Below are 27,358 nucleotides of genomic sequence, written 5' to 3' on the forward strand. Positions count from 1 at the left end.
GCGACCCCATCAAAAAAAAATTCAAAACTAAAACATTGATGTTAAAAAAGAAAAGGCGAGCCTGTTTCACAATGTCACCTTGTCCTTGGGACCAAATGGCGTCTCCATAGCAGACAGCATCAGTAAGAAAAGAAAAGTGCCATATAAAACCATAATTATATCTATACCTTAAATGTAAACTTTGCACAGTGGGTTATACACGTAATGTACTCATTTAAACTACACTGTACATATCCTAGTAGTATGTACATCACAAGAATAGCCAGAAACACAAGAAACTGCATCACAGAATATGAATGGTATTATTTTTTACACCCTTGAATACAAGGACTAACACAAAAACAACTTCACTTATGATGTCAGAAACTTTATACTGATAAGGACAGCAGTAAGAACAGGAATACATCCTACATACATGTAAAAAGAAAGTTTAAGATTAGCAATACTCATCAATAGAACCTGAACGATAAGCTGGTTGATATAACCTGTTTGCCAATATCTCCATATCAGCATTTAGAATGTCTGATAAGTGGAGATAAAAGTAAAGAAATAAATGGTAAATGGCCTGTATTTGTATAGCGCTTTTACTAGTCCCTAAGGACCCCAAAGCACTTTACACATCCAGTCATCCAGTCATCCACCCATTCACACACACATTCACACACTGGTGATGGCAAGCTACATTGTAGCCACAGCCACCCTGGGGCGCACTAACAGAGGCGAGGCTACCGGACACTGGCGCCACCGGGCCCTCTGACCACCACCAGTAGGCAACGGGTGAAGTGTCTTGCCCAAGGACACAACGACCGAGACTGTCCAAGCCGGGGCTCAAACCGGCAACCTTCTGATTACAAGGCGAACTCCCAACTCTTGAGCCACAATCGCCCCATATAAAGAAGACATGCAAGAAACACCCTTCAACCATATTCTGAGTGTTGATGTTGCATAGTTTGTCTACTAGAGGGTACTTTGCAACAACATGTATTTTGGACGCCACAAACAGCTACAAGCCTAACTGAGGACAGTCGGCCAGGGAATAACTGAGTAAATAAATAACTACACATTACACACATTAGGGAAATCTGTTTATTTCTTATGTAAGTGAAATGGAAAAAAATCTCACCCTATATATTTAAATATCAGACTTTAACAAGATCTATGAGATCTCTCTTAGATCAGACACCGAATAGGAGTCATAAAATTCCTATATCAGTAAGGCTGATATTTATAAAAAGAAATTTAATTATTATTGGTTTCAGACACTGTATTAGTTTAAGAATGTGTGTCTATTGAAAGATTTTATGGGACCGTGGTGACAACAGTCACTTGTTAATTCTAGCTAGAACAGCCTCCCCCTTGACGTGTGTCAGTGCACATCTGTGTGTGTCACACTCGCTCGAGTCCCCTGGTTCTCCATTTTATCAGAGAGCGCGGTAATGACCCTCCGCCTGGTCTCATCTCTCTTCATCGCCCCTTTCTACCGCCAGTGCTGCGCGAGCAAACTAGAAGCCCAAAGGCACAAACACACGCACACACACCCAAAACCAACACAAATGCAACTCTGTCCTCGTTTACGTTTTGCATTTGCGTCTATTAAGGCTTCACAACAGAAAGATACTTTAGATCATGCAATCAATCACATTTAAATGAACTCCCTTTACTACATTAAGTAACAGACAAACATGAAACAGAAGCTGTTGATTATATTGCATTCATTTATTATTGTTTGCTTGTTTACAAATTACATGATTAATTATAGTAAAACCCCTTTGGCAGGCATTGTCTCAGTGCACAGCACACAATCTAAATGAAAGGCCGTGTTCGTAAATCTATCTTTGCCGACACGCCACTGCTCTCTTGTGCCACACTCAGAGTTTTTTTTTTTTTTTTAATATTTAAGACTCCCTGCAGGGATGAAAAGGATGGACGGATGGTGGAGCAAGGCAAAGAGCAACGCTGATAGAATGTGACAGCCGACAGGTCACTTTCTTCTCTCTCAGTTGAAATTTTCTGTCAGTTGGCAGATAGGAGGCTGGACACAAATGGCTTTTCTATCAGCTCTTAACTGCTGAAGACACACATCAAGCATGGAGTCATCTCTCTCAAAACAAACATCATCAGAGCCCAGTGGAGAGAAACTTTTCTTGGTCTGCCACTTCTGTTTACCACTAAAAACTTCTGAGTCCTCACTCCAGGGAACATGGCACATGGAAAAAAGAGGTCTATGCACTCTTCCACATGCCCAGATTTCAGTGTTAGTAATTTTGAACCTCTGTTTCCTGCCACTCTCTGCCCCAAACCCCTTTGTTCTTGTAGTTGTGTAACATATTTTTCTGTTACAGTTATTGTGGCACAGTAGATGCTACAGTCACCACAGTAATAAAGCTAATATACAATGTTGATTCACATAAACATTCCCATCAAACTTAACTGAAACCAAACAAATATTTAAATTCTGTTGGATACTAGAAAATATATTAAAAACACAATCAGGACCATTATAGTCCAGCAATTTTTTTTCCATCTTCAGTAATTTATATGGGTTTGATGGCTCTATGTGGAAGGCTGGATGTAATAAGAGCAGCACTAACATCCTATACAGAAAAAGCAGGCACTGTGACCGGCATAACAATGACTGCGTCAGCTACAGCGAGGAGAAGCTAGGGTGTAAGTGGGTTGCAAAGCTGCTTGCAAATGCAACCGCGAGCAGGCTAATGCAGTTTAAATATTGCACGCAAAGCCATCAGCTGATGAGGGGGATGATTATTGAGCTTGGCTGATTCAGCAGGGTTTTAAGACAACCTTAACGTAGCCTCTCTGAACTTATGCTAAGCTTAGCATTATGAAAAGTAGAGTGGGCTAAGAGCTGCAGCATGTTTGATCACAGAATATATATATATACTGATCACACCTTCACTAACAAATCGAACATGGACAGCAAACATTTGAACTCTGTCGCATTAAAGAATAAGACATATTTTTCCTGTGTTGCAAAAGTTTGATAACTGCTTTCATCCCCATTTATCTGAGAAGGGAGAAAAATAGAATTTTACCAACCTCATTCTTCAATCGTAAGCTAAGTCCCTTATTCATGCATTTTTTGACTCTTCTTAATGTTTCTTGGCAACTTTCCCTTTTCTTCTTGTCATTTAGGACACATTATCATGGGTGATTAGACAGGTGACGCACATGGTGAAAATATAATGTGGCAATAAATGACTAGGACGGCGTTTTAGCAGCCAGCAAAGAGCATCATCAGCTGCTTGAATCCCTCACTCTCTGTGTCACTGGTGCTCAAGTGAAAATGGGAGTCTTTCGATGTGAAAACAAAGCCTTGTCTCTTCTACACCTGCCATCATTTCCTCTTTACTCATACTACAGAGATGCAGGAGACAAAGCTAACTGAAAACCTGACCTGCGTAAGATGACACAGGGGTGGCATGCAGCAGGGTCATCATGTGCAATTTGAAGGCAAATTTCATCCAGGGGGCTGGTTTGTGGCTCCTTGGATTCTATCCTCTATTTCTGAGAGCAAAGCGTTTTGAGAAACTTGGTGCCTAGCTGAGAAAAATAAAGGCATTTTCCTTTAGACCAGAGATCTATAATTCATATTCTGGCAGCTTATGAGTACAGATCTTCAGACTAATCTCCTACGCATCCCTCAAAGCTCAGCATTGTGTGAGTCTGCAGTAGTTTTCTCACAGATTTTTCCCTTTGTTCTGACTTGCAGAGGAGAGCTGCTGGTCAAAAATACATGTATAAAGCAACTTGCAGGCAGCAGGGAGCAGTTGTGATTACTTTTGTATCAAAAAAAATGTTATTTGGATGGGTTTTTTGTGATGCAGGGACTTCTCATGTGGAAATATAAACCATCCCTCTCACTAACAGCAGTGATCATTATCCTCAAGTTAACCTAATGGTTGGGACTTTGTTGCAAGATTCAGCAACTTTTCAAAGAAACTTTTTTCACTTTTTTATACAAATTACAGGTGAGGCACACATCTCTCTTTTTCTCTACGGTTTAGCGAGCTGTAGCAGCCAAGGAGAGTCTGTGCACTATGCAAGACAAGCTTTTAACTTTCTTTTTATAGTCATTATTTCACTTCTAAATATAGCTAAAATCTAAACACAGCCACTCGCAACTTATGTGTATGGTTAGATCTTACATCTTGTTAGATGACATTCCAGTTATAAGAAAATCTTTGAATACCGTTTGCTAATTAGGACAGAATTTTTAGTTCTGGCAACACAACAAAGGATGCTTAAAACTGAACCGTCTCTAACGGCTTGCAATTAACAAGAAATGAAAACCTTGTAATGACGTCAGCCACATGATGATGAGCCAGGGACAAAACAGAAAATCGTGTTTGTGAAATCACTTTGTAGGCAACACATCACTGTACAGCAAAACGTGTTTATTTTCCAATTCTAATTCATCTGCTAACTATATATTACATTGTCATAACATAAAATGAGCAATGGCAATTTTCTACACTAAGGTGACATCTTCAGCATTGCAGAATGACTTCATGTATTCACATTAGTAATATATCTAAAACAAAGTGCTCTTTGTTTGAACTAATGCTCATGTTCTGCTTACCTGTAGTAAATTTTGTATCTACTTAATAAATATTCTGATACATTTCCATAACCTATAGAGGTCAAACCAAAAACAGCTTTTGTTTTGTAAATTTGAAAAGAGATCAGTGTTAATAGAAAAAAAAGGGACACTTTTGGCTGCTGTTTTATTCATAAGGGATCGCCAAAGCAGGTAGCTTTGCATGTTTGATTTGGCACATTTTTACACCGGATGCCTTTCCTGGTCTAACCCCCAGTGGGATTTGTCTCTTCTTCAGGGATCCAAACAGATCTTTCACTTTTACTAATCTTTCACTTGTTAGTCTTAGTATAAATATACCATAATTTTCTTTCTTTTCCCATTTCTCCTAAAACAACTTGTCAGCCTCCAAATCCTACAATGAATACCCCTATAATCTGTTTTTATGTGCACAGGTTAATTATGCTGAACATACAGTTTACAGAGTCAAAGCTGGGAAAAGCTTCAAATAACAAAATCAGGACTTTTTGAGCCTAACGTCAGCTAAAGTTGAGCTCCATGCAACACCTCAAACGATGTTTAGTCAGTAAATGATGGTGCTGCTTTTGCTGTGGAAACAGAATCCACTTTCACCACAGACTTAGTAAATCACAGATGTAATACACAAACACATGCAAAAAGACATCTGCAAACGAGCAAATTGAGGGAATGGTTGTAAAACATATTTACATGTTTCATCATAACTTGAACTGTGCACCCGTGGGGGTGTTTTAGCTGTGTTAGATGGAGTAATTATTTTGTTTTGGAAAATGGTCGTCCTACAGTTGAAAGTTGGAAAAAACCCCCCCAAAAAAAAACCAAGAACACATTAAAACAAGGTTCAGGTTTGCTGCAGGCTGAAAGATAGCTGTGGTTTAATTCTACTGAGGCTCCAACAGGACACTCATTTTCTCAGCGCGAGGCGAATGGAACGCATTCTTTACAATTCTTTATAAGTAGCGGGTGCACCTTGTTTAATTTCTCTCCCAGCGGCATTGGTCATTAGTAGGATCCTTTTCTGTCCTCTTTATCTTAATGAGCCTGATAGGGGAACATAGAAATATTCCAAATAAAACAGACACCGTGCAGGTATCTCAGTGACTAGTTGCAGATGTCACTGATTGAAAGGAATATTACAAGTCTCAGCTTCAATAGTCTTCCCCGGTACATCTACCCTTTCAACTGGATCTGACAAGACTGACAGGAGGAGACCCTTTGATGCACATTGATTTCGTTCTTCATTTCACAAGCTGCTGGTGCGAGCTGACTGAAAAGCAGACAAGTCCACAGCTCACAGCACCATCATTTTACTATGCTTCAACAAGTCCAAATCTCACTACATCAACATTGTTGCCTTTGACCAAGCTTTACCCCTACTTTGAATACTGAGCTACAGATGGTAAGCTATATTTAGCCACAGTGGTGTGTAACATTCTCAATGAATATTCAAGGTTAATTTGGGCAAGATAGTAGAAGGACTGCAAAGTGTTCTTTTGCTTCTCTGTAAATCTTTACTATTGCCAATGAGGGAATTGTTTTAAAAGCCTAAACGTTATCCGAGCCAGTGGTTTCACTGCAAATTCCTATTCCATTGTTGTACCCCACTCACGTTTCAACATCTCAATCTGAAAAGCTGGCACAGTGACATAGCAGGCTGGGTTTAAGACGCACTAACTCGCAGCACGCAGTCTCACATCAGCCCCTGATGTCGTAAATCAAAAGTACTCTGCATAATTTATGCAGCATACCATCGCCTGAGAGCGAGTAGACGAACATGCTAAAACAGATCCAATAAATTAGACATGAGGACTTGCCGAAAACAAACGCAGTGGTAAAATGAAAGTACCCACCAAAGCCCAAATTGGAAAACAAACAAGTGGCGGCTGCTCAATCAAGCCCCCACTGGAAAGAAGCAGCTCTAAATGAGTCCACATTACAGCTATACTGTTAAGCAATGTTCATCAGCTTAAACGTTCCTCTCTCAAGTGCACGAGCCGCCCACAGACTTTCTGCCCCTCCTTTTGACCCACTAAACTGGGCTTATACAAATCATTCCAGTGTGCCGGCTACTGCCTCTGTATTATGTAGCAAACACAATAGCTGTTCTTTCTGTCAGCTTAGTGATGCAATTATTGAAGAAGATGTGGGTGCTGGTTGTAAAAACAGAAGAGGTCATTATTCAGTTGTTTCAACTTTAACATGTTCTTTCCATATTACAGGATAACCACCAAGTGGCAGTATATGCTTCAGTTTTGATTTGGGAACCAAAATGGTACGTTTTATCATCCAAAGCTGCTTATTTTGTGTTATTGCAACACAGTGTCTGCATGAAATGGAAAAAAAATAAATAAAAAGAACAGCCAGAGGGAAGACTTAATCCTACTCATGTTTTACTGTGTTTTTTAAAAATAAATACACAGAGACTCCACATGTTCGATTTATGGAGCCATCTCCAAGCTAGCCGACGGCAAATCACTTTGAATCATTGTCTTAGCACCTTGAGAGATAATAATATTGGCACACTCCCCACCTGTGGCATACAGGACAAATAAAACAAGCTTGTCCGTCACATAGCAACGCTGTTATACCCGTTTACGTATTGACAGATGTCATAGATGATCAGTCCTCGCTGTACCAAAGGACCAGACATCAATAATTCAACCTGCAATTTGCAGGGTGCCACAACCTTTCCATCATTATTACTATGGAAGAGGAACAGGAAGAAGATGGGGCTGATGGTGTCAGATCCAATTCTCATAAGGGCCTTAACAGTCTCACAGGCTCGGTGTAGGAGGACAACAGGCACCTACTGGCCCACTCAGCTAGACACAAGAGCTAACAGGTACCTTCCTGTGTGGGCATCGACAGACAACGCTCCCAGAGAAACTGTAGGAAATCTAAGAGCGCTTGTTAAAGTGTAAGAGAGAAAAACTGTCTGGGACTGCGCCTGTGAGCTACATGCAAATGGTGAAGACATCACAACTCTGTGTAGGAGATGGATTAAAGTTTTCACACATACTTTGTTATATCCTGTGAGAAACTTGCAGGCTGCAACAGAATGTAAAACATTTGAGACCCAACAGAATAATGCAGAGGCCGTAATGTTCATTATACTCCCTCAGTGTGAAAGTGCTGTAATAGTACTGCATTAAAAATAAGTTTCAGGGAGGTGCTGGAGGGCAACCCAGACTGCCATGAAAAGCGGTTTACCCCACTGAGAACATGAAGGTTCTGTGGCACAAGAGGAAAGCTCTCAGAATGATCACAATTAGGATAGTCTAAGGTAAATCTGCCCACCGGATTTAAAATTCCCTTGGTGAAGTCTTTGATGTTTTGGAATAAATGGAGTAAATTTTGCTGAAAAATTAAGATGCATGTTAGGTTAGGTCACATTTTACTACACTGAGCAAAGACAACGTGAAAACAAAATGCCAGGTACAATTTATTCTCACATTTCATTAACTTGCAACATACAATTTGTTTACATGTCAAATTCATGCAAATGAAATATGTGTTTGAAGTGACACTACAGCACTCTTCCTGAAGCATGAAGTCTCTGGTATTTGGCACTTTGTTGTTCAGACAGCCTGTCGTTATCGGATAATAAGAGAGAAAAATGTCCTGCTGGTGCCGCAAGAGAAAAAAAATTCAGTCACCAGTTTCATTAGGAATAATTGTCTGGACACCATGAATGTTTCTACAAACGTTCATAGCAAGAGAATTGTTGGAGTATTCCTAAAGTATTTCCTAATATTCATGACATTCATGACCCTTTTGTTTTGCACACAAACAGGATGTACTTGCCTTTATATATGGCTTCTCTAACTGACCACCCTAAGCGCTGAAACATCCATCTCTTGTTTTAAAGAGTTCACACTTCTTAATCTAAGATATTTCTGAACACTGAACAATAATACCGTATATACCTGTTGCTGGTTCTTCAAAAGAGATGAAACGATCTGAGAGAAAAAAATGCAATTTCACGAGTGGTAATGAGATCTGGGGAATATAGCGCGATGAGGGGTTGAGAATAAAGTGCCTCAGTTGAAAAGAGAGAGCGAGAGAGAGAGATGGGGGTTTGTGGTAGGACTGGGATGAGAGAAGGCAAGATGAAATGAGGAAGATCACTCTGGCCTAGTGCGGATCAGTGGTTCAGTTGGCTGTGGAGTGTAAGAGAAAGATGCAAAGAGAGAGGCCGGGTTTCTTTAAAAGCCCCTGATGGCAGCGCCGGGCTTCAAAGCATCGGCTGCCTCATCAAAGACTCGACTCAGTGAAGGATATGGCCACTGTGATGCCTCGTATGCGGGGGAGCGACTGTGTGTGAGTGTGTGTGTGTGTGTGTGTGTGTGTGTGTGTGTGTGTGTAAGCTGGAGTGACAGATGCTTGCCTGAGAATGTGTTTCTCTAAATTAAGAAAGCACATATCATACTTTTAATGATTAACGAGTCCAACGTGAATCTTCTATTGGAGCTTCAAACAGTGGTTGCCAAGAAGGAAGGGATATCAGTCCAAGTAGCACACATGTTATTGTGTAGCTTAGCAGTTACCTGCTAAAACCACTAACCCATTGAGGTATAGATCCCTGTGGGTGTCATGTGGTGTGTAGCAGCTCGAGGGTGGCAGTAAATCCGCTGGGGTCTTGTGGATTGCGGGGTTGGGTCTGTGTGGATCAGAACTGTTTTAGCACATTCCCACAGATGATTAGGATCTGGGCAGTGGTTCGTCTCCATGGTTGTAAACTCCATGGTTAAACTCCATGGAATTTAAACCGGTGTGAAAAAAGACGCGCGCGCACACGCACATGCACATGCACACACACAAATCAGGTCTTCCTACTTAAGGCTGGCTTTCCCTCTTATGTTGCAATATCCAACTTCACAGATTTTGAAATGTTTACATCCTGGGTATGAAAATGATTTTGTCTGTTGTTAACACCTCCCTTAGTTAAGACATCATTTTAAATTGAAGTCATGCATTACTGAGAGTGTGACCACTCCTTCCAACTGTCACCTCTGCCAGTCTGAGTCACTGAATTGGATGTCTTGATGGTGTTGATGGATTTTTTTAGACCACTAATAATATGGAACGCCTTTTAGTTACTAGTACTGTACCTTTAACAAGTCTGTGCTCCATGGTATTGCTACAATAAAAGATGATGACGATATCACTGTATCATCTTTTATGTACAGTCAAAATAACCCTAACCACACAAATGCAGGGATCTATTGTTTTCTATATTGTAATGTAACGATTAATTTTACCTTTCATTTGTTTTAATGTTGTAGCTGTTTGGGGTTTGTCTTTGGAGAGCAGTTCCTGTTCTGAATGACGGAAACTCTCTGTAATATATCCTTGTTGAAATAAACAAATAAATAGAGCCTACATAATCACCGAGCCTCTGTGGAGTCTGGAATGAAAAGGCAATTCAGTTTAACACAGTGCACAGGCTGCTTAGGGTAGATAACTGCCATTCAGGCCCTCAAAATTTAACTGCTTTTCCTCGAAAATCGAAACATGTAAGACACTTCAGAAACTCAATTTCACAAGTTCTTCAAAAGGGGTAAGTGCACAGGCAGCAAGTCACTTCTTATAATGATAGACATTTTATCAGCTAGCTGTAACACCATATATTTTTTAAAAGCAAGAAAGAAGTTGATACAAGCTCGCAAAGTCAAACTGGATTCTTTAAGATTAGAAATGGCGAAAAGTGGCGTAAAAAGCTAAAGACTTCATGACAGTGAAAAGTACTGCAGATGAGAAAATGTGCAATTATACTGTATCTTTGTCAGTGCTCGTTTTATCTGTGCCACACCCTGATACAAATACAGAGTGGTTTTAACAAAGGTGATTTATTGCTGTTGAGCTTATCTGCAAATGCAGAGATGACTTTTTCTTTTTTGGGCATATGTAAATGGAGCACAGGCTGCACAGTCGGAGAGAATCGAAGAATAGGGTCACGCAGGGGTCGTGCACAGCTTCAGTATCAGGCAAGCAGACCTTGAATCTAATAGAAAAACTGATGCTTTTTTCATTTAACATGAATTCAATAATAAAGAGATTTCGACCTGAGTTTAAACATTCACTCTAGTAAACATGCTTCACTTTTTTTAATGCAACAAGAGTAGTTTAGTGATATTTCACTTAGCCTCCTAAAATATAACATGTAATGATTTTTTTCCCCCATTGCAGCACAGAAAATACAAGAGTGCATATTCTCTACAGTCTGGTATGCCAATCTTCTTAAATTTCAAATCTTGTCGCAATTTAAAATAAATCCCTCGCTGTAAATTCACCTTTCAAAACAGTCAAACACAAAAATGCACTGTTTCATTAAGAATGTAGTACTGTACTTTCGTTCACCTACAGAGCCTGAGCTCGAGCGTGCTCCTTGTGTGTCGTGTGTCCTTGAGCGAGACATTTAGTTTCCATCAGCGGCATGGCAGCCATTCAGGTGATCCTCTGCTCTGAAGAGCAAAGTCAAATGACAAATTCCCTGTGGGCAGCAGCAGTACAGAAATAATCTAACAGGAGGGTAAACGAGTTGAATTCACACTGAATGAGTTGAATTCAGACATCAACCCACTGTGTAAACTCTCAAAAAACATTAACCATGTTTTTAGACGTGCCTTCGGGCTTCAGTCAGCTTCTGTTCTATAACACTACGGAGGCTTCGCTGATGACATGTCATTTGTCTGTGATCTAACTCGCTCGTTTCTGCCTATATAAAAATCAACCCCTTAGGATAAAAAGAATAATGTGAATTCCACCCGATCTTCCCTGTTATGATGGATCCCCCCCCCCGATTCTTTCAACACCAACCTCACATCCATTAGGCAATCATCATCTCTGACTCTACCTCGGGGACCTGCTTCTACGGCACTGCATTCTTCTCTGCGATTGACCTGGCAGGCTTTCTGTTGCCTCGCTGTTGCCATGGTTTCGACTTGAGCTGCGCTGCAGTGTTTGCTAGCTCCATCTGTCTTGGGTGTCAGCTGGGTGGAAAATGCTGTGATTCCACTCATTTTCTCAGTAGGGGGTGGCATCCATCCTGCTGCCACTCCTCTGTGTCTGTGCTAGCACAGATCAACACGGTGCCTGACTCAAGTTCACGCGCAGCTCGACAGCAAAGAGGATTTTTGTTTGGTGTCGGACATGCTTCGTCAATTTGAAGGCAAAATAATGTTAGGGAAGCTGAACAGATACGCTTAACTCCTGCCAAAACACCCAGGCGCATGTTTCAACCACTGGGAGTGAGGAATACAAAGATGTAAAGTAAAGCTATTCAAATTCCAAAGAGAAACAAGGTCATTCATATCAGAAAAATGTTAAACCAGATCAAATTCCATAATCAAAAACTCTAAACTGCAGCTTATTTCACATTTCAGTCTCACTTTAAATCAGCAGAGTGGTTTCCAGCATTTTCCATCACTGAACACTACATTTCTACTTACTGGAAAATTAGCTGGTCTAAGTCTGAAAATAATTGACACAATATGAGAAAATACCACCAGCAGTATAGCCAGTTTTGCTAACGGTGAAATAGCTTATGTGCTCAATGAGCTAATGCCAGAGTACAGGCATGCTTGAGGGCATGATGCTTGCCTCTTTTCCACCTGTGGTTATCAACACTAACTGTGCTTGCTGGCTCTTAGCCATTTATACCAGAGCACACCAGTATGGGCCCAGTTTCTCCTCAGGGTGGTGGTATTTTTTGTTGAAACAGCTTTGTCACATTAAAGATAACATCCAAGAAAAATTAAAGTGGTAGTCAGATCACTAATTCAAAAAAAAGAAAAAGAAATTGCACTGCACTACTAAAAGATAACTACAGGCAGTAGTGACTACATAAATAACAACGAATCACTCTGACACTTCTCATTGTAAGAAGAGCACATGGATTTTTGACCTCTCGCAAGAACTGGAACATCTTCAGGCAGAAGATTTTAGGCTGAATATTCTTACAAGATGGTGAGTAATAGTGTCTGATATTCCCCAAGACCCTTTGATGTGTGAAGGCCTGAGGTCATCTGAAGGGTCCCATCTTGCCATAAATGTCACAGCTCATAGACATTGCTTAGGCCAGGGGTGCTCAATACGTCGATCGCGATCGACCAGTCGATCGCAAAGGTAGTATTGGTAGATCGCATGGCATTAAAAAAAATAGATGCCAGCCTATCATCCATCCCGTCACTTGATTGATACAGGGAAGCCAGTCAGATGACAGCAGATTTTTTCTGACGCTTAGGTCGCTGCGCATGCGCAAACAGCGGCGCGAAGTGTAGTAAAACTGACAAGCTAGTCAGCGAGTTAACTCCAATTTTTAGCTCTCGGTTTTTTCTCTTAAACCTGGCCGTCAGCAGCTACTGTCCGGACTATGCATCCCTGGCTGATTCAATTCAGTGCAAGTCATCAGAGTAAACTCAGGTAATGACAAAAAATTTACATAGTTAATTGTGTTGTGAAATATTGGATATTGCGGTTATGCATGTATATACATTGTAGATATAAAGAATCCTCAATATATTTATAAATAAGTATATGTTTTGGATTTTTGTAGTGGGTAGATCATTTTGACTTGGTCATTTTATAAGTAGCTCACATGCGGAAAAAGTGTGAGCACCCCTGGCTTAGGCCTTAGTTCTTTGATCCTAATTAAATGTTACTGCTCGCCAACTGCCAAGACAAAGAGGAAGTGCAAGAGAAGAAAAAAGGACTGTAAGGAAAACAGGGGAGGGAAGGTCCGTGTAACCATGTGTGACACGCTGTTTGATTTGCAGTATCAGAGTAAATTAAATAACTTTACAAATAGATAACTGTCTCTAAATTTGTTTGTCAAATCTTCACGTGTAAAATTATTGTAATGCAATTCAATTTCATTGACTTTTCACCTGTCAATTTCAAATAATTGACAGGTGTTATGATCCTGTCAATTATAAAAAAAAAAAAGACCTGAGGCCGGACCCAAGACATGCATCTGGGTTTTCAGTTGGTCCATCTACTCCTTGACAAAAACTCATGGTCTCAGTGGAAAAATGTCTGTCAGAGAGTCATTCTAAGGGAAGGGAAGGGAAACGAGGAGAAAAGACAGAGGTATGCCAAATAACGAAGAACTAGACAGAAAATCATTGGCAACAATTCTTACGGAGTGATGACTTCATATTTGAAATTTTTGGTTCAAATTGTTGTTGTCAATATAGGTCAGGAGAGAGGTACAGAGAGTTTCTAGAGCCATCAGTAGAGTACTGTCAGATTTTGATGCAGTACCATCTGGAAAGCATCTGATTGGCAGCAGCTTCATATTTCAGCTTGACAGTGATCCCAAACCCACTGCCAATGCAGAAAAGGGATACCTGGATGTAAAAGCACTCAATGGAACATTATCATGGTCTGGTATTGGCCTCCCAGAACTTAAAGATTATTGAAGCAGTGAGTGATTATGCTGACAGAGAACAGAACAAAAGGCAGCCAAAATCAAAATGGTAAATGGCCTGTATTTGTATAGTGTTTTACTAGTCCCTAAGGACCCCAAAGCACTTTACACATCCAGTCATCCACCCATTCACACACTGGTGATGGCAAGCTACATTGTAGCCACAGCCACCCTGGGGCGCACTGACAGAGGCGAGGCTGCCGGACACTGGCGCCACCGGGCCCTCTGACCACCACCAGTAGGCAACGGGTGAAGTGTCTTGCCCAAGGACACAACGACCGAGACCGAGACTGTCCAAGCCGGGGCTCGAACCGGCAACCGTCCGATTACAAGGTGAACTCCCAACTCTTGAGCCACGATCGCCCCATTCTTCTCCCAGAAGAAACTTTGAATGTCCTTCAAGAAGCCTGAAGACTATTTAAAGATGATGCTTTGTTCAGTGAAAAGACTGACTTGGGGATCCATTTGAATTATACACACTTTGCCTTGTATATTGTACGTATGTTTTAATAAATCTCTGCACCCATTTCCCATTTTCCAACCAAAATATAAAGAAATGAGGGGTGGCTTGAGACTTTTGCACTTTTACTGTATCTAGCCATTCATTTTATTTATTAATTTAATATGTTAATTTGAATAATTTATGTACATATACACCCTGCAACTCACATAGATGATTTATATCTGGGGAGCGATGTATATGTGGCCATATTTGAAGGCTTCTACTACTTATTTATTCTGAGCAACAACAATTACAATAGACTGGAGCCATAGGCCAATTTATATGCACTGTTCACATATGTCTCCAAACCCTCCCAAAATAGGTCACCGCAGCCTAAAAGACAAGCGTAAAACATTTATACTCAACTACAGGCTGACAGCACCAGACCAAAGGCTAAACTGCAGCAGATAAACGCTGTCCATCATGTCTGGAAGAATGAGTGCAATGCATTTGTCTTCCGTAAAACTTGAGCTTCACTCCAGACTAGCAGAGGCAAGGTCTGTTCAATAAGGAATACAATACAATACAACTTTATTTGTATAGTACGTTTAAAAAAAACTAGCGGTACACCAAAGTGCTTTACAATAAAAACGGGAAAAATAAGACATGATTAAATAAAAGACTATTAACAAAGTACCACATATGTCATCAGGTTGAGGGCACTAATTATACAGCAATAAAAGGGAATATAAGAACAAAGTTACTAAGAACAGATATAGCTAAAAGATAAAGTAAATATAAGTAAATAAAAAATTGAACCAAATATAAAATAGGGACACTAACTAGATGGAAAAGCTATGTTGAATAAGTGAGTTTTTAAACGGGATTTAAAAGATAAAATTGAGTCTGACGCACGGATAGCGATGGGAAGGTTGTTCCACAGATTAGGTGCAACCAGGGCAAAAGCATTAGATCTAGGCTGAGCCAAGAGGAATTGGGCTGAAGACCTGAGGGCTCACCCAGGGACATATAGACTAAGAAGATTGACAAGATAACGAGGGGCTTAATTATTTAGGTGAGCAACAATATTTCAAATTCAATGCGATATTTTATGGATAACCATTGCAAATCAATAAGAACAGGGGTGATAGAGGCATGCTTTCTAGTGCCAGTCAGGAGGCGAGCCGCAGCTTTTTGGATGAGCTGGAGTCTATGAAGGAGAGCGGAGTGAAGACCAAAGTAGAGAGAATTACAGTAATCCAATCTACAGGATGGGCCATTTATATGGATACACTGTAATAAAATGGGAATGGTTGATGATATTAAAGTCCTGTTTGTGGCACATGGGCAAAACAAAAACTGGAACAGGACCCTCAGTTCACGCAGAAGATTTTGTTCAGTGATGAGGCAAACTTTTATGTGAACGGTGAAGTTAACAAACAAAACCACCGCTATTGGCCTGACACTAACCCACATTGGATGGATCCCTCCAAGACTATTGGAACAACAAAAGTGATGGTTTGGTGTGGTATATGAGGTACAACGATAGTGTGTCCATTCTTCATCAAACACCACAATTTCCGTTTTCTTTTCATTCAGGATAAGGGAATTGCCTGAAAGCCATTCTCTGACTTCTCTCATGCACTCGAGGAAGCAGTGCAACGAAGGAGCAATGTCGTCATCATCTACTTGAAAATATATTTGTATATCATCGGCATAGAGGTGATAAGAAATTTTATATTTTTCAAAGATTAAGCCTAGGGGGAGATAGGAATGGTAAACCGCGTATAGGAAAGAGGAAACACTGCCAGGCTCTGACGGTGAATTCAACAGGTGTACTTCAAGGGTGTGTGTATGTGGTGTGAGTATAACTGCTGGGAAAATCTGAGGCCTTTTGTCTTCAAGTGATTTTCTTTCAATAGTTTTCTTCATATTGGCAAAAAAAAAAAAAACCTGAAGTAAAACATAGAACATGTCAAAAAAAAAAAAAAAAAACTGAGTAAAAAAGTGAAATTACTATGAATGTCTATCCATATAAAAATGTCAACTTCATTAAGAAATAAACATTTGACTCATGGAGGAACAACAATAACAAATGGACATTTTGCTGTCAGCAAAAGATTGTCTGATATTCAAGAATGATGACTGATGTATTACAATGTTGTTTTCCAGCTACTTCTAGTCAATTAATGACTCAGCCACTTGTCATTAATTGCAACATCGGTGCGGCCATGTCATTACAGCCGCACCGATGTTGCTGGAGGACTTCGATAGCGTGCCGCGATCAGTAATAATGCAGTTCATTTTTTTTTTATGTGACAGGGCTAATGAGTGGTGTAGCAGGCAGAAGCACTGATATGGAAACAGCTCATTAAAGGTGTGTCTACAGCCACAAGTGGAAATGGGGCCAGTAAATGTGCGATGATTGATGCATGAAAAAGAACCATTTGTTTGCCTAACCCTGATGTTCTGTTAAAAAGTAGGCAAAAGCAAATTTCCATCTTGAGTAAAACAGAATTATAAAACTCTGAAAGCTTTAGGAAAGGAGGAGAGAGTAAAAGCACACAGAGAGAAATAGTTAGGCCTCAATCAGTAGAGACCATATCTGCTTTCAAGGCCAGAGAAACTTTATGTCCGTTGAGCCAGGAAGGGATTGAACCACCAGCTCTGCTTTACCATGTGATTCCCAGCAACCAACAATCTTGCTACTATTCTGCAAAGAAGCCCTGCTGTCTGAGAGCATCAATTACTGTAATTCAGCCCAGTGTAGAAATGTGCACAAAAGAAAAAAAAAAAAAAAAAGACAGACAGTGATGGGAGATGTGACCTTGACAGGGCAACGCTGAGGCAGAACAACACCAGGCGGCCACTCAGCTGAGGGACAGCTGTTGATCGCATCAGGAGGTCCTCAATCGATAAGCCGGCATAACAACACTGAACTCCAAAAGGGGTCTTGTGCGCTTGAGTACTTGTGCGTGCATTGGCAGGATTTGTCACATCTGAGTGTCAGTGCTGCTGCGTATCAGTGGTTGGCCCTGCGTCGAAGCTCAGATGTTTAAATGCTATTTATCGGTGCATGGAAAACAATCAGTTTAACTCAGCGCTACATTACAAACTATTTGCCTTTTTTGTAGCAATTCCTGAAGGACGATCTGATGTGTGTCGGTGAGGGTAAGCTATGTTTTACCATACCGGGGTAACAAACCTAAACGACGGATATGCTTATTTACACAGCGGCCAAGTCTGTGCATTGTGAAAGTCAACCTGGCATGGTGATTTCATTTTCCCAAGCCAAGGTCAGCTGTAATCAAGGGAGAGCTTTGTGCAGAGTGGCATTCGTTAATGGCCCAGCCCAGTCGGGACATCCAGGCTATGTTGGGACAAGTCACAGGTTCTGTCACCCTGAATGAGCCAGTTGTCCACATTGAGGCGGAGAGAGCAGGCTGCTGGTCAGCTTGTATTAATTTCAGAGGGAAGCAGGAACTTGCTGTGTCCACAGTGGTGACAATAACAGAGCCAAGGTGTCTCCTGCGAAGGCATGCTGTCACTCCCGCCACAGTAATGTCCACACAGGAGCCTTAACATTTCTTTCTTCCCTTTTCCTTTCTTTCTCTTCAGCAGCACCTGGCACTAGTACAGCTCATTTCAGAGAGTAGCAGCATGTGAGAAGAGCTTGCCTGGTTTGTAGGAGTATGACTGAAAGAGCACGAGAGAGAAAAAGCAGGATTGTTGGTGGTTGGCAGCTCCTCTGTGCTCCCATTTTGAGGTGGCAAACGTGTCACATTGTGAGGGCCGCTACCTGCTTGGCAGCTGCGAACCCTCTCCCTGCAGCTCTGTTTGTCACTTGCCTTCTCTTTCCCTCTTTGTCTTTGCCTCTCAGTATGACTCCTTAGACCAATGATCTACCAATTTACCAACGCCTCAAACATCCCAATTAGCAGACACACACAGAAGCAACTTAACTGCTCACGCCAACTTAAAAAGTCAGAATATAAAACATTGGAGAGGCCATTAGATGTCTGAATTCAGTCAAGTGTGCAGAGGAGAGAAGCTGTTTTTACCTGTGGATGGCAATTAAAGCGGCTTGAGTGTCTGGCAATGACTGTACCTGAGTGCTCTGCTTTGCAATCCAAGCTTAATTATATAAAAAGAAACACATTCTCATGTTCTTGATTGGCATTTTTTCCTCTCACATCTCAGCGTCAGTCTTTGTCCTCTTAGTACATACACAAGTGTGTATGTTTAGAACAGCTTAGTACAGATCGGGTATTTCCTTTTGTTCTATTCATTCCCCCAATCCACACCGCCACCATTTATTAGCAGTATTAGATTACATTTACTAATTCCCTGAGACATTTGAGTACAGGGTTGATGGACTTTTAGATCCATTTAGATTCTATTTTAGAATCAAATATATTGCACCACATTTATAATAAATCTAGACACTAGGTTGTAGATTATACCAGGGGCCTTATGCCTAACACTCTATCCCACAATCTTTTTTTTTTTAAAGCGGCAGATCACTATTTTCCTTTTCAGTCACTTAATGTTCAACCAGAATCTTTATCTGTCTTGATGAGAGAGAACACAGCCGATGTCATTTTGAATATTAAACCTTTCAAAATCTCATTTCATGCTCTTGAAGCATTTCAGGTGTGTTCATAATGTTTTGTCCCAGTTGTAAACACTTTTTCTTTTCAAATTACCAACAGCATCCGATAAACAAAGGTCAGCAGTTCAACTCCTGATTGTGACATATCTAGACTGTCACTGTGTTTTTGGTTTTCTCTTTTTTTTTTGCCTGTCCCAATTACTAAATTAGTCCGATGCCCTTAGATTACACCCGACAAGCTGACGAGTAGTTTTTAATGTTTATTTTTGAAACTTAGAAGCCATAAAACATGACAAAAACATTACAACAAAGTCAACTTTTAAGAATTAAATGTTTTTCTGCAGTCTGCCTTATGCTGCAATCACACCAGAGAAAACAGTGGTTGAAGACTCTGGCACAACCAAAATTATTGTGACAATGTGCGATGAACTTACAATCTTGTTGCTTTTGAAAATGGTTCCTTTGAAGATGGGAATGAGGCCTGCAATCACTCACAGTCAGCTGCTGTTTTCAAAGTGACTTTGGTCCATCAGGAAGGCAAAAAAACAGCAGTGATACAGAGTCAGGCTCTATCAGTTTGCAATTAAATAAGGTTAACTTGGGAATCTGATTGTGATATTATGGCAATTAAGTTTTCCATACGAATCATTTTATGTACGTCGTGCATTAAAAATAATCATTGATCTATTCATTATATTAGTTTATGTTAGCTCATTATTGATCTTTGAGGCTGAAGTTTGACCAACAAGTTTCAGTCCATGCAATATTCCTTTTAGAGAATACTTGTTAGGACAAAGAGTCGCAGTAGAGTAAAAATTGGTGGTTGCCGTGTGATGCAGGATGGAGATCAGTTGCAAGTAGTTGTAGTGAACAACTAGTCACTGCAGAGCTGTTGCTGTCTTCAAACACAGAAATCCAAATTATCTTCTTAGAATAGAAATCCCGCCAGAACCTTACAGATCTGAAATAGACAAAAAAAAATCCTCCGCAAATGGCAATGTAGCTGCTGCAGGTTGGCAATTTAGCTAAAAAAAAAAGGGCACAGGGATTTGGTAACCTTGCTTTAAGAGTCTAATCAGGACACAACCAAGATGGCAACCAGATGAGTTGAATCCCTTAAAGCGAAATGATGCAATGCAGATGAGTTGTAGTCATCAGCACAGATAGACTCAGATCGAGTGTAAAATGTTAACAATTAGTCTGTGTTTTTAAATTATTACCTTCGTTAATCTGAGTGAGTCAGGCTGTGATTGTTTGGAGACCGGTTGCCACCCACAGCCGACCTGTGCAGTCGCCTTGCAACTGAAAGTGGCTGGTCAGCTTGCTTTGCAAGAAGTCACTGCAGCTATTTCAACTTGTCTCCAGCAGCAAAAGAAAAAAACAAACAAAAAAAACAAACACTCAATGCAATCACTGGACAATCACCAATTTTTCTTACTCACAGAAAGGTTTTTTTTGACTCTGTGACTCAGCCACTATTCTATGTTTTAACATGTATGCTTCACCACTGTTTTCAAGAGTGGACATTGTATGAATTCACTGAGACTAACTGATACTACTGCGACTTCAACAGTCAAAAGTAAACGAACATAAACATATATAACAATACAATCTTTTTTTTTCCCTTTTTTAACGCAGGAGTTTTTCAAAAAATAATTAATATGTAAAAGAATTCTGTGGCACCGGCAGATTATCTGACTACATGTTGTTGCCAACTCACCACATGGCGTGTCGCACCTGAAAAGCCACAGTAGTGAGAGGTAGGGTCAAAAGTTTAGGAACTAGAGAAACATGATAGCCCCTCCCCCTCCCTTAGCGTAATACCTTGAGCCAATGCCAAACTCCATGTCCGTGCTCCGTGGGTTGAATGTGAGGATATAGATGGTGCCAAAACACTGTTTGGCAGAAAAAGAAAGCAGTTGCCAGCCCCACTATACTGGCACTAAGCCCAGTCACTGCAAGCTTTTGCCAGTTTCAGACAGATTCTCTGCTTTGAAGCTGTGAGGACATTTTCTCCTCATGAACGTCTGACAGGCAAATCAAGCATGTTCCCCCCACTGAGTTACAGTGCAGGTTAACTTGATCAATGCAATCACAGAGCTGGCGACAAAGCATACTCAGATGAGGTTCATTAAGGCCCAAATTAGTATGCAACTTCAATGGGGAGCACCGTGATTGGGTCTGATTGATATGATTATGAGCAGAGTGTTTGTGCAGCCACAGCTTTTAGAGAGTTGGTTGTTAAAAAACCCCCACATTTTTTGATGAAGAGAAAAGAAAAGAGGAAGTCTTGACCTGATGTGGGAGTGAAGAGCTGAGCAAAGGTCACCATGTGTTCAATTTTTGGCTGTAATGAAATATCGTGCTAGCTACAATTGGCTCAATCTCATCCACCAAAAACTGTTTGGACGATGGAAGAGGAATTGGCGGCAAATGAGCTCAAGGGGAGCAGAAACAGTGTGGAGGAATTGGCCACAGAGAATTGACACGTTCTGGATTCACTTGAGGCAATGATGTGGAAGAAGCAGATGGAGTCGGGCAGAACAGCAGTGACGTTCCCTGTTGTCTCTGGGACGTAATTACAGGTTAATGAAATGATCATGTCTGAGATTGGCGTTTTACACATTTAACTTTTTAATCTGAGCGTAACGGTACAAAAATTTACCACAGAGAGTTGGATAATGATTCAAATGGACATGAAAGATGCTTTTTATCTTTTTATCAGCTCAGTTTTCTTATGCTTCTCTTACAGATTCCCTTTAAGTTTCCCATTTCATCAATCAGTTAATCAATCCTTCACAATAATCTTATGCTGAATGGAAAAAGTAAGTGCAGACACATTTAATGCCTGCCACATTCTTTCATACGCTGTGAAGAACAACAAATATGCCCGGTCTCTCCACCTCTAGTTCCCTTAATTTGGTATAATTGTCTGCCTTCAGGGTTGCCATGGATACAGGTGGACCAGGGGTTACAGTGAAAAAAAAAAAAGAAAAAAAAGGGAAAAAAAAAGAGAACAAGGCGGGACCCGAACTCGTTTTCACTCTACTTTTCACAATTTGATAATTAGATCATGCAAATTTCAAGCATAAGCACTTTTGGGAATAACAATGACTGTTATTCTTTGCTACAGTAATTACAATAAAAAAGTCAATTTTAAATTAGATGTGCAAACAATCATACAATTATGGCTTCAAAGCAGACAGACTACAGAAAGTGTACTGGTTTTACTGAACAGTTTTAGGATAAAAGATTTTTTTTCAACATATTAAAAATGTCAGGATTTGATTCAATTTAGCAGCTGACCCAGCTAATACGCTGCCAAACACTTCTTCCTGCTCGGTGAATTCATTATTTTCGTCTCAATGGGAACATCGGACTGACACCTGCCATCTTAAGCTGCAGGCGCGTCACATCAGGTGCAATGGTATTCACTGCAAGAGCAGATCTGTACTGTATTTCTGCAGCTCTTTAAGAGGCAGTAAAAGTTAGAAAATGAGGAGAAAGTCAAACTTTGTGTCGGGATAATCAACCATGTATGAAAATCATTTTATCTGTCACTTAATACCATCTTCTGATAGGTCCCGAAATCATGTGCAGCACAAAAACGACCTCCAACGTACAGCCAGAGTCAGAGAGCTATTTTCAGCAAAAAAGAACAAGGAGTCCTGCAATAGCTGGTACGGCATCCATCGAGTCTCAACATCACAGAGTCAGTCTAGGAATGCGTGAAGAACTAGAGGTAGTTCAGACAGCCCAAAGCCACAGAAGAATTATGGAAAGTTTTCCAAGATGTTTGGAAAAACCTGTCAGTGTGAAACTTGGAAAAACTTGAAAAAGAATTGGTGCTGTTTAAAAAGGCAAAGAAAGCCTTCATCTTCTCCGCTAAAGCCATTTATAATATCTCAACAATAATTTGAATCACTGAATCAGACATTTGTGAAAAAGAACCTCAAGAATCTAAGTTTTATCGGGCTATTTGTTGTCTTTGTGCTTAGCTTACTTCAAAACGTCTTCAAACTTGAAAGCCTTCAAACTTTGATGCTGCTGCCTTGATCACATTTGTTTTACCGAAACAGGGTTCCAACCTTTAATATTAGTATTTTCCAGCTTTGTTGGTGTAATTTTCCAAAGAGTTTCGCTATTCTGTAACATCACATGGGTAAATTATTGATTACAATGTGAGTGACCCCTCTGCCTATGCATAATCTACTGACCCATCAGCTGACATGAGGTAGAAAACATATACTTCTCTTTCCTCACTTTTGCTGCGGTGATTATTGTTCAGATATCTTGTTTCATTAAAAAAAAAGAACTAATTAATAGATGATTAAGAATATTTGATTTTATAGTGCTTCACCTTGAACATTTTAGCATGATCACATAATCGGGCAAAATTAACTACACATATATATAAAACCCACAGGATCTTAGCTCGGTCATTCTCCACCACCCTTGGGGGCATCTCCCATTTTGACCTCGGGACTTCCAGGTTATACTCGGCACAGATGTTCCTGTACACTATGCCGGCCACTTGGTTATGGCGTTCCATGTATGCCTGCTAGCATCTTGCACCCTGCTGTTATGTGCTGGATTGTCTCAGGGGCATCTTTACACAGCCTGCACCTGGGGTCTTGCCTGGTGTGATAGACCCCAGCCTCTATGGATCTTGTACTCAGAGCTTGTTCTTGTGCTGCCATGATTAGTGCCTCTGTGCTGTCTTTCAGTCCAGCTTTGTCCAGCCACTGGTAGAATGAATTGAAATATATATATATATATATTAGTGCTGTCAAGAGATTAAAAAAAAATAGAGATTAATTAATTATGATTTTTAATTAATTGATCTAATTAATCTCTTTTTTAATCTCACCTAAAAATAGCTGAGGAAAGCCCTCAACTTATTGTGGCAGACCAAAAGACTGATATAACAAAGAAAGTGACTTTATAAACTCATTTATTGTTTAACAAACGTTAAACAGATGCAACCATTTACATACTGTTGTATTCTTTTGTAAAATAAGTGGAAAAATAAATACAAATAAAATCAAATAAATTAAGTGCTGCAAGTTAGCACATCAGAGTTGCTCTTTTCTGAGCAATACAGCACTGAAATTCCTCTGCTTCAGATAATGAAAAATAAAACTGACATTGCAGTGCTGCAAGTTAGCACATCAAAGTATTCTTCCATCACAAAAAAAAAGTGCTGAACATCAAGCAATCTATTCTAGTAGGCTACAAATGACACAGCAGCTATGCTGACCACATGTGTCTCATTTCTTCTTCCTCAGCCAGTCGCTAAGACACACCAGCCTGGTAACATTTTCTGGAAGCAAGGCTGCCCTTTTCTTTTGCACTATGTGGCCTGCAAGGCTAAAGAGTCTCTCACAGGGTACAGAGGTAGCTGGGGAGGCCAGGTACTTTTGTGCTAGGACTGACAGCTTTTCATAGACTCCTGAGTGAGCATACCACCACTGCAGGGGACAGTCATCAATACTGATGCTGGGTTCTGCTCTGTAGCGCTGCAGCTCTCCAGACTCAATTCCATCTTCTGAGTCAGAGTCAGACCCCAGAAGGAGTTCGCTCCTCCTCTTCTTCTGAGCTGGTCCATCATCCTCTGTGGAGGGCTGGAGAATATCTGCTCTTCTGGGCTCTGCTGCCTGGAGCATATTCTCCAGAATGGTCCACACCTGAATGAATGAATGAATGAATGAATGAATGAATGATTGTGATTAAAACTAAGTGCTTTTTTATTTTATTTTATTTAATCTTGTAAAGAACTTTGTGTTCCATATAATAAATAAAAGTTTGATTTGATAATGAATTGGACTCATTAGTCCAGCTTAACCTTATTGTCCTACCTGTTCCCTCTTTTCTCTTGGAAGACATTTCAAATCCTTAAACCGTGGATCCAATGCTGTGGCCACCTCGAACCATATCTCGTTGCCATTAGCTCGTCGTGCTGCCAGATCCTTCTGGAAGGCATTCTTGAACTTCACCACGTAGGCAGGATCATCATCAGTAATGTCCATGACACGGTACAGATGGCGAAAAGCAGGCAGCACTACAGAGCAAGAGACGTAGGCCTCACCACCCAGCAGCTCTGTCACATACCTGCAGAGGTGGAGAGGTTTGCTAAATAAACCTAGCTGGATTCATTTAAATCAAAGTGTAACTGGTTTCCAATTTAATTGTCCTTAAAAGTTCCTTGTTATGTTCATTAATTTTGATTTTACACATGTAACAGTAGTTTATATAATTAAAATGGGAAGGTGTTTATTTGAACTTACTTGCATGGTTCAAGCAGGAGCTCCAGCCTCTGCAGTTTCGCCCACTCAGCTTCGGTTGGCAAGACCAACCTGTGGTTCTGTTGGTCCAACGTAGCCTGGACAGCCTCTCGGTTACATAGGAGGCGTGAGACCATTGCGAGAGTCGAGTTCCACCTGGTGGGTACATCCTGTATAAGTTGATCGCTCTTCTTTCCGAGTGCTACTTGTTGTGGGTTAAGTTCTGTGGTACTCGCAGGGCTTTGTTTAAAATGACCAACAATCTTGCGGCACTTTGCCAGTACACCGACAAAACCACTGCTATCGAGACATACCGTGATGGTCCTCTGGAGAATGTGAGCATTGCAGGCGATGTGCTCATATGGAAGTGCTCTCATAGCAGCCAGCATGTTTGCTGCGCTGTCTGTGCCAATGGTGGATATCTTGTTTTCAATACCCCAGTCATTTGCTACCTTGAGGAACTGTTCGGCGCATTTATCAGCAAAGTGCCTGGTTTCTGTTCTCATGACGGTCAGTGCAAATGAGTTGAGGTTCCACTCACTATCAATAAAGTGTCCAGTCACCCCAAAATAGCTGTGGTTGCCAGCTGAGGTCCAGTGATCTCCGGTTATAGCAACACAGTTGGGAGAATCCTCCGCCAAAATCTCAAGTTTGTTTTTCTTTTCGCCGTCGTACATTTTGCTGATTTTGGTCGTTACTGTAGTCCTGCACGGCGGCTTGTATGACGGGTCATTGGACGCAATTTGCAACACCTCTGTCAATCCTTCGTCCTCTACTATATTTATCGGCCTACAGTTCATCGCTATCCACTTGGCAATAACATTAGTCAGCCTGTCGGTCGCAGACTTGCTCATACGAGGGGTATTCTCTAGTTTTGTTTGGCGAAAAGCTTTGCTCTGGCTTGCTATATTGCTAACGTCTTCACTGCTAGCTGTTGCTGCACTCGCGGCTGGGTGCTTTGCGTTGAGGTGATAGGCCAAACTTGAGCTGCTTCGGTGGTAAGCAAACTCCTTCTTACACTCTAGGCAGACCACTTTACCTTTGTCAATGGTGCCGTCGGGGCGTTTATGAAATACAAATTTCCCGTTCATTGGGCCAACAACTCTCAGATGCGCCTCCATATCCACACTGTAAGCTAATCACCACTTCTCACCTTGACCTCACGACGTGACTCCACCCCCAACAAGTCAAGCACAAGGAGCCCAGCACATAAAAACGGATTTTATAACATAGCAACTCTCATACAAAATCAATGACGTCAAGAGATTAAAAATTAGATTAACGAGATTAAAAAACATAACGCGCTAAATAGCATTGTAATTAATTAATCGCAATTAACGCGATAATTTGACACTCCTAATATATATATATATATATATATATATATTAAGGGTGCAACGATACACAAAATTCACGGTTCGGTTCGATACTTTGGTGTCACGGTTCGATATTTTTTCGATACAAAAAAATGTTCATGCATTTTTAATTTGTCATTTATTAAAATTATAAATATATATTTTAACTCAAAAGTACAGTTTTTAAATTTAACCCTAACCCTTGTGCGTGTTTTTTATTTTGACAGCGAATGCGCACCTGCGGACCACTTATGTGCAGCCCTGGTTATTTAGCTCATCATATCGCAGCCACAGAAATTCTTTTGTCCATGAAACCATAAAGCTGCACTTTCTTTTTGCCTTATAGTCTGATTTGTCATAACTTCTCCGTTTTGTGGTAAGCTTTTCTTTGGCTGTCACTTCTTCACCCTGACCTGTCTTATTTGGCTCAGCAGAACTGAAATGCTTTTACACACGCACTCACATAAGCTCAGCGATTCTCTGCGTGATCAACCTCTCACATGTTTAAGCTGCGGGAGATTTCACTTGTCATGTTTGCATAGTAAGCTAACGATTAATAAGACGATGTCAGAGGAATTGGTGCACAAATTATCATCACTCACAGATCAGTGCTGTCGCTCTCTATACACAGTTCGCAC

At 40.6% G+C, this 27,358-nt stretch overlaps 2 protein-coding genes across 3 annotated transcripts in view; both read right to left on the reverse strand.

Annotated features, from left to right (window-relative positions):
* Positions 1-27,358, reverse strand: part of LOC146659467 (mannosyl-oligosaccharide 1,2-alpha-mannosidase IA) — a 204,139-nt gene that overhangs the window by 20,562 nt on the left and 156,219 nt on the right. The gene's annotated exons all lie outside the window — the stretch shown is intronic.
* LOC146659468 (E3 SUMO-protein ligase ZBED1-like) lies at positions 24,259-26,502 on the reverse strand. Its single transcript, XM_085421877.1, has 3 exons — positions 25,369-26,502; positions 24,940-25,192; positions 24,259-24,768 (listed from the first exon to the last, which is right to left on the reverse strand). Exons 1-3 carry the CDS (start codon positions 26,484-26,486, stop codon positions 24,352-24,354), a joined length of 1,788 nt encoding a protein of 595 aa, XP_085278003.1. The 5' UTR covers positions 26,487-26,502; the 3' UTR covers positions 24,259-24,351.

Source organism: Rhamphochromis longiceps, linkage group LG11 (genome assembly GCF_057381845.1).
Source record: "Rhamphochromis longiceps isolate RC_006_pf linkage group LG11, R_longiceps_female_GT1.1, whole genome shotgun sequence".
In the NCBI taxonomy this organism is placed as follows: domain Eukaryota; kingdom Metazoa; phylum Chordata; class Actinopteri; order Cichliformes; family Cichlidae; genus Rhamphochromis; species Rhamphochromis longiceps.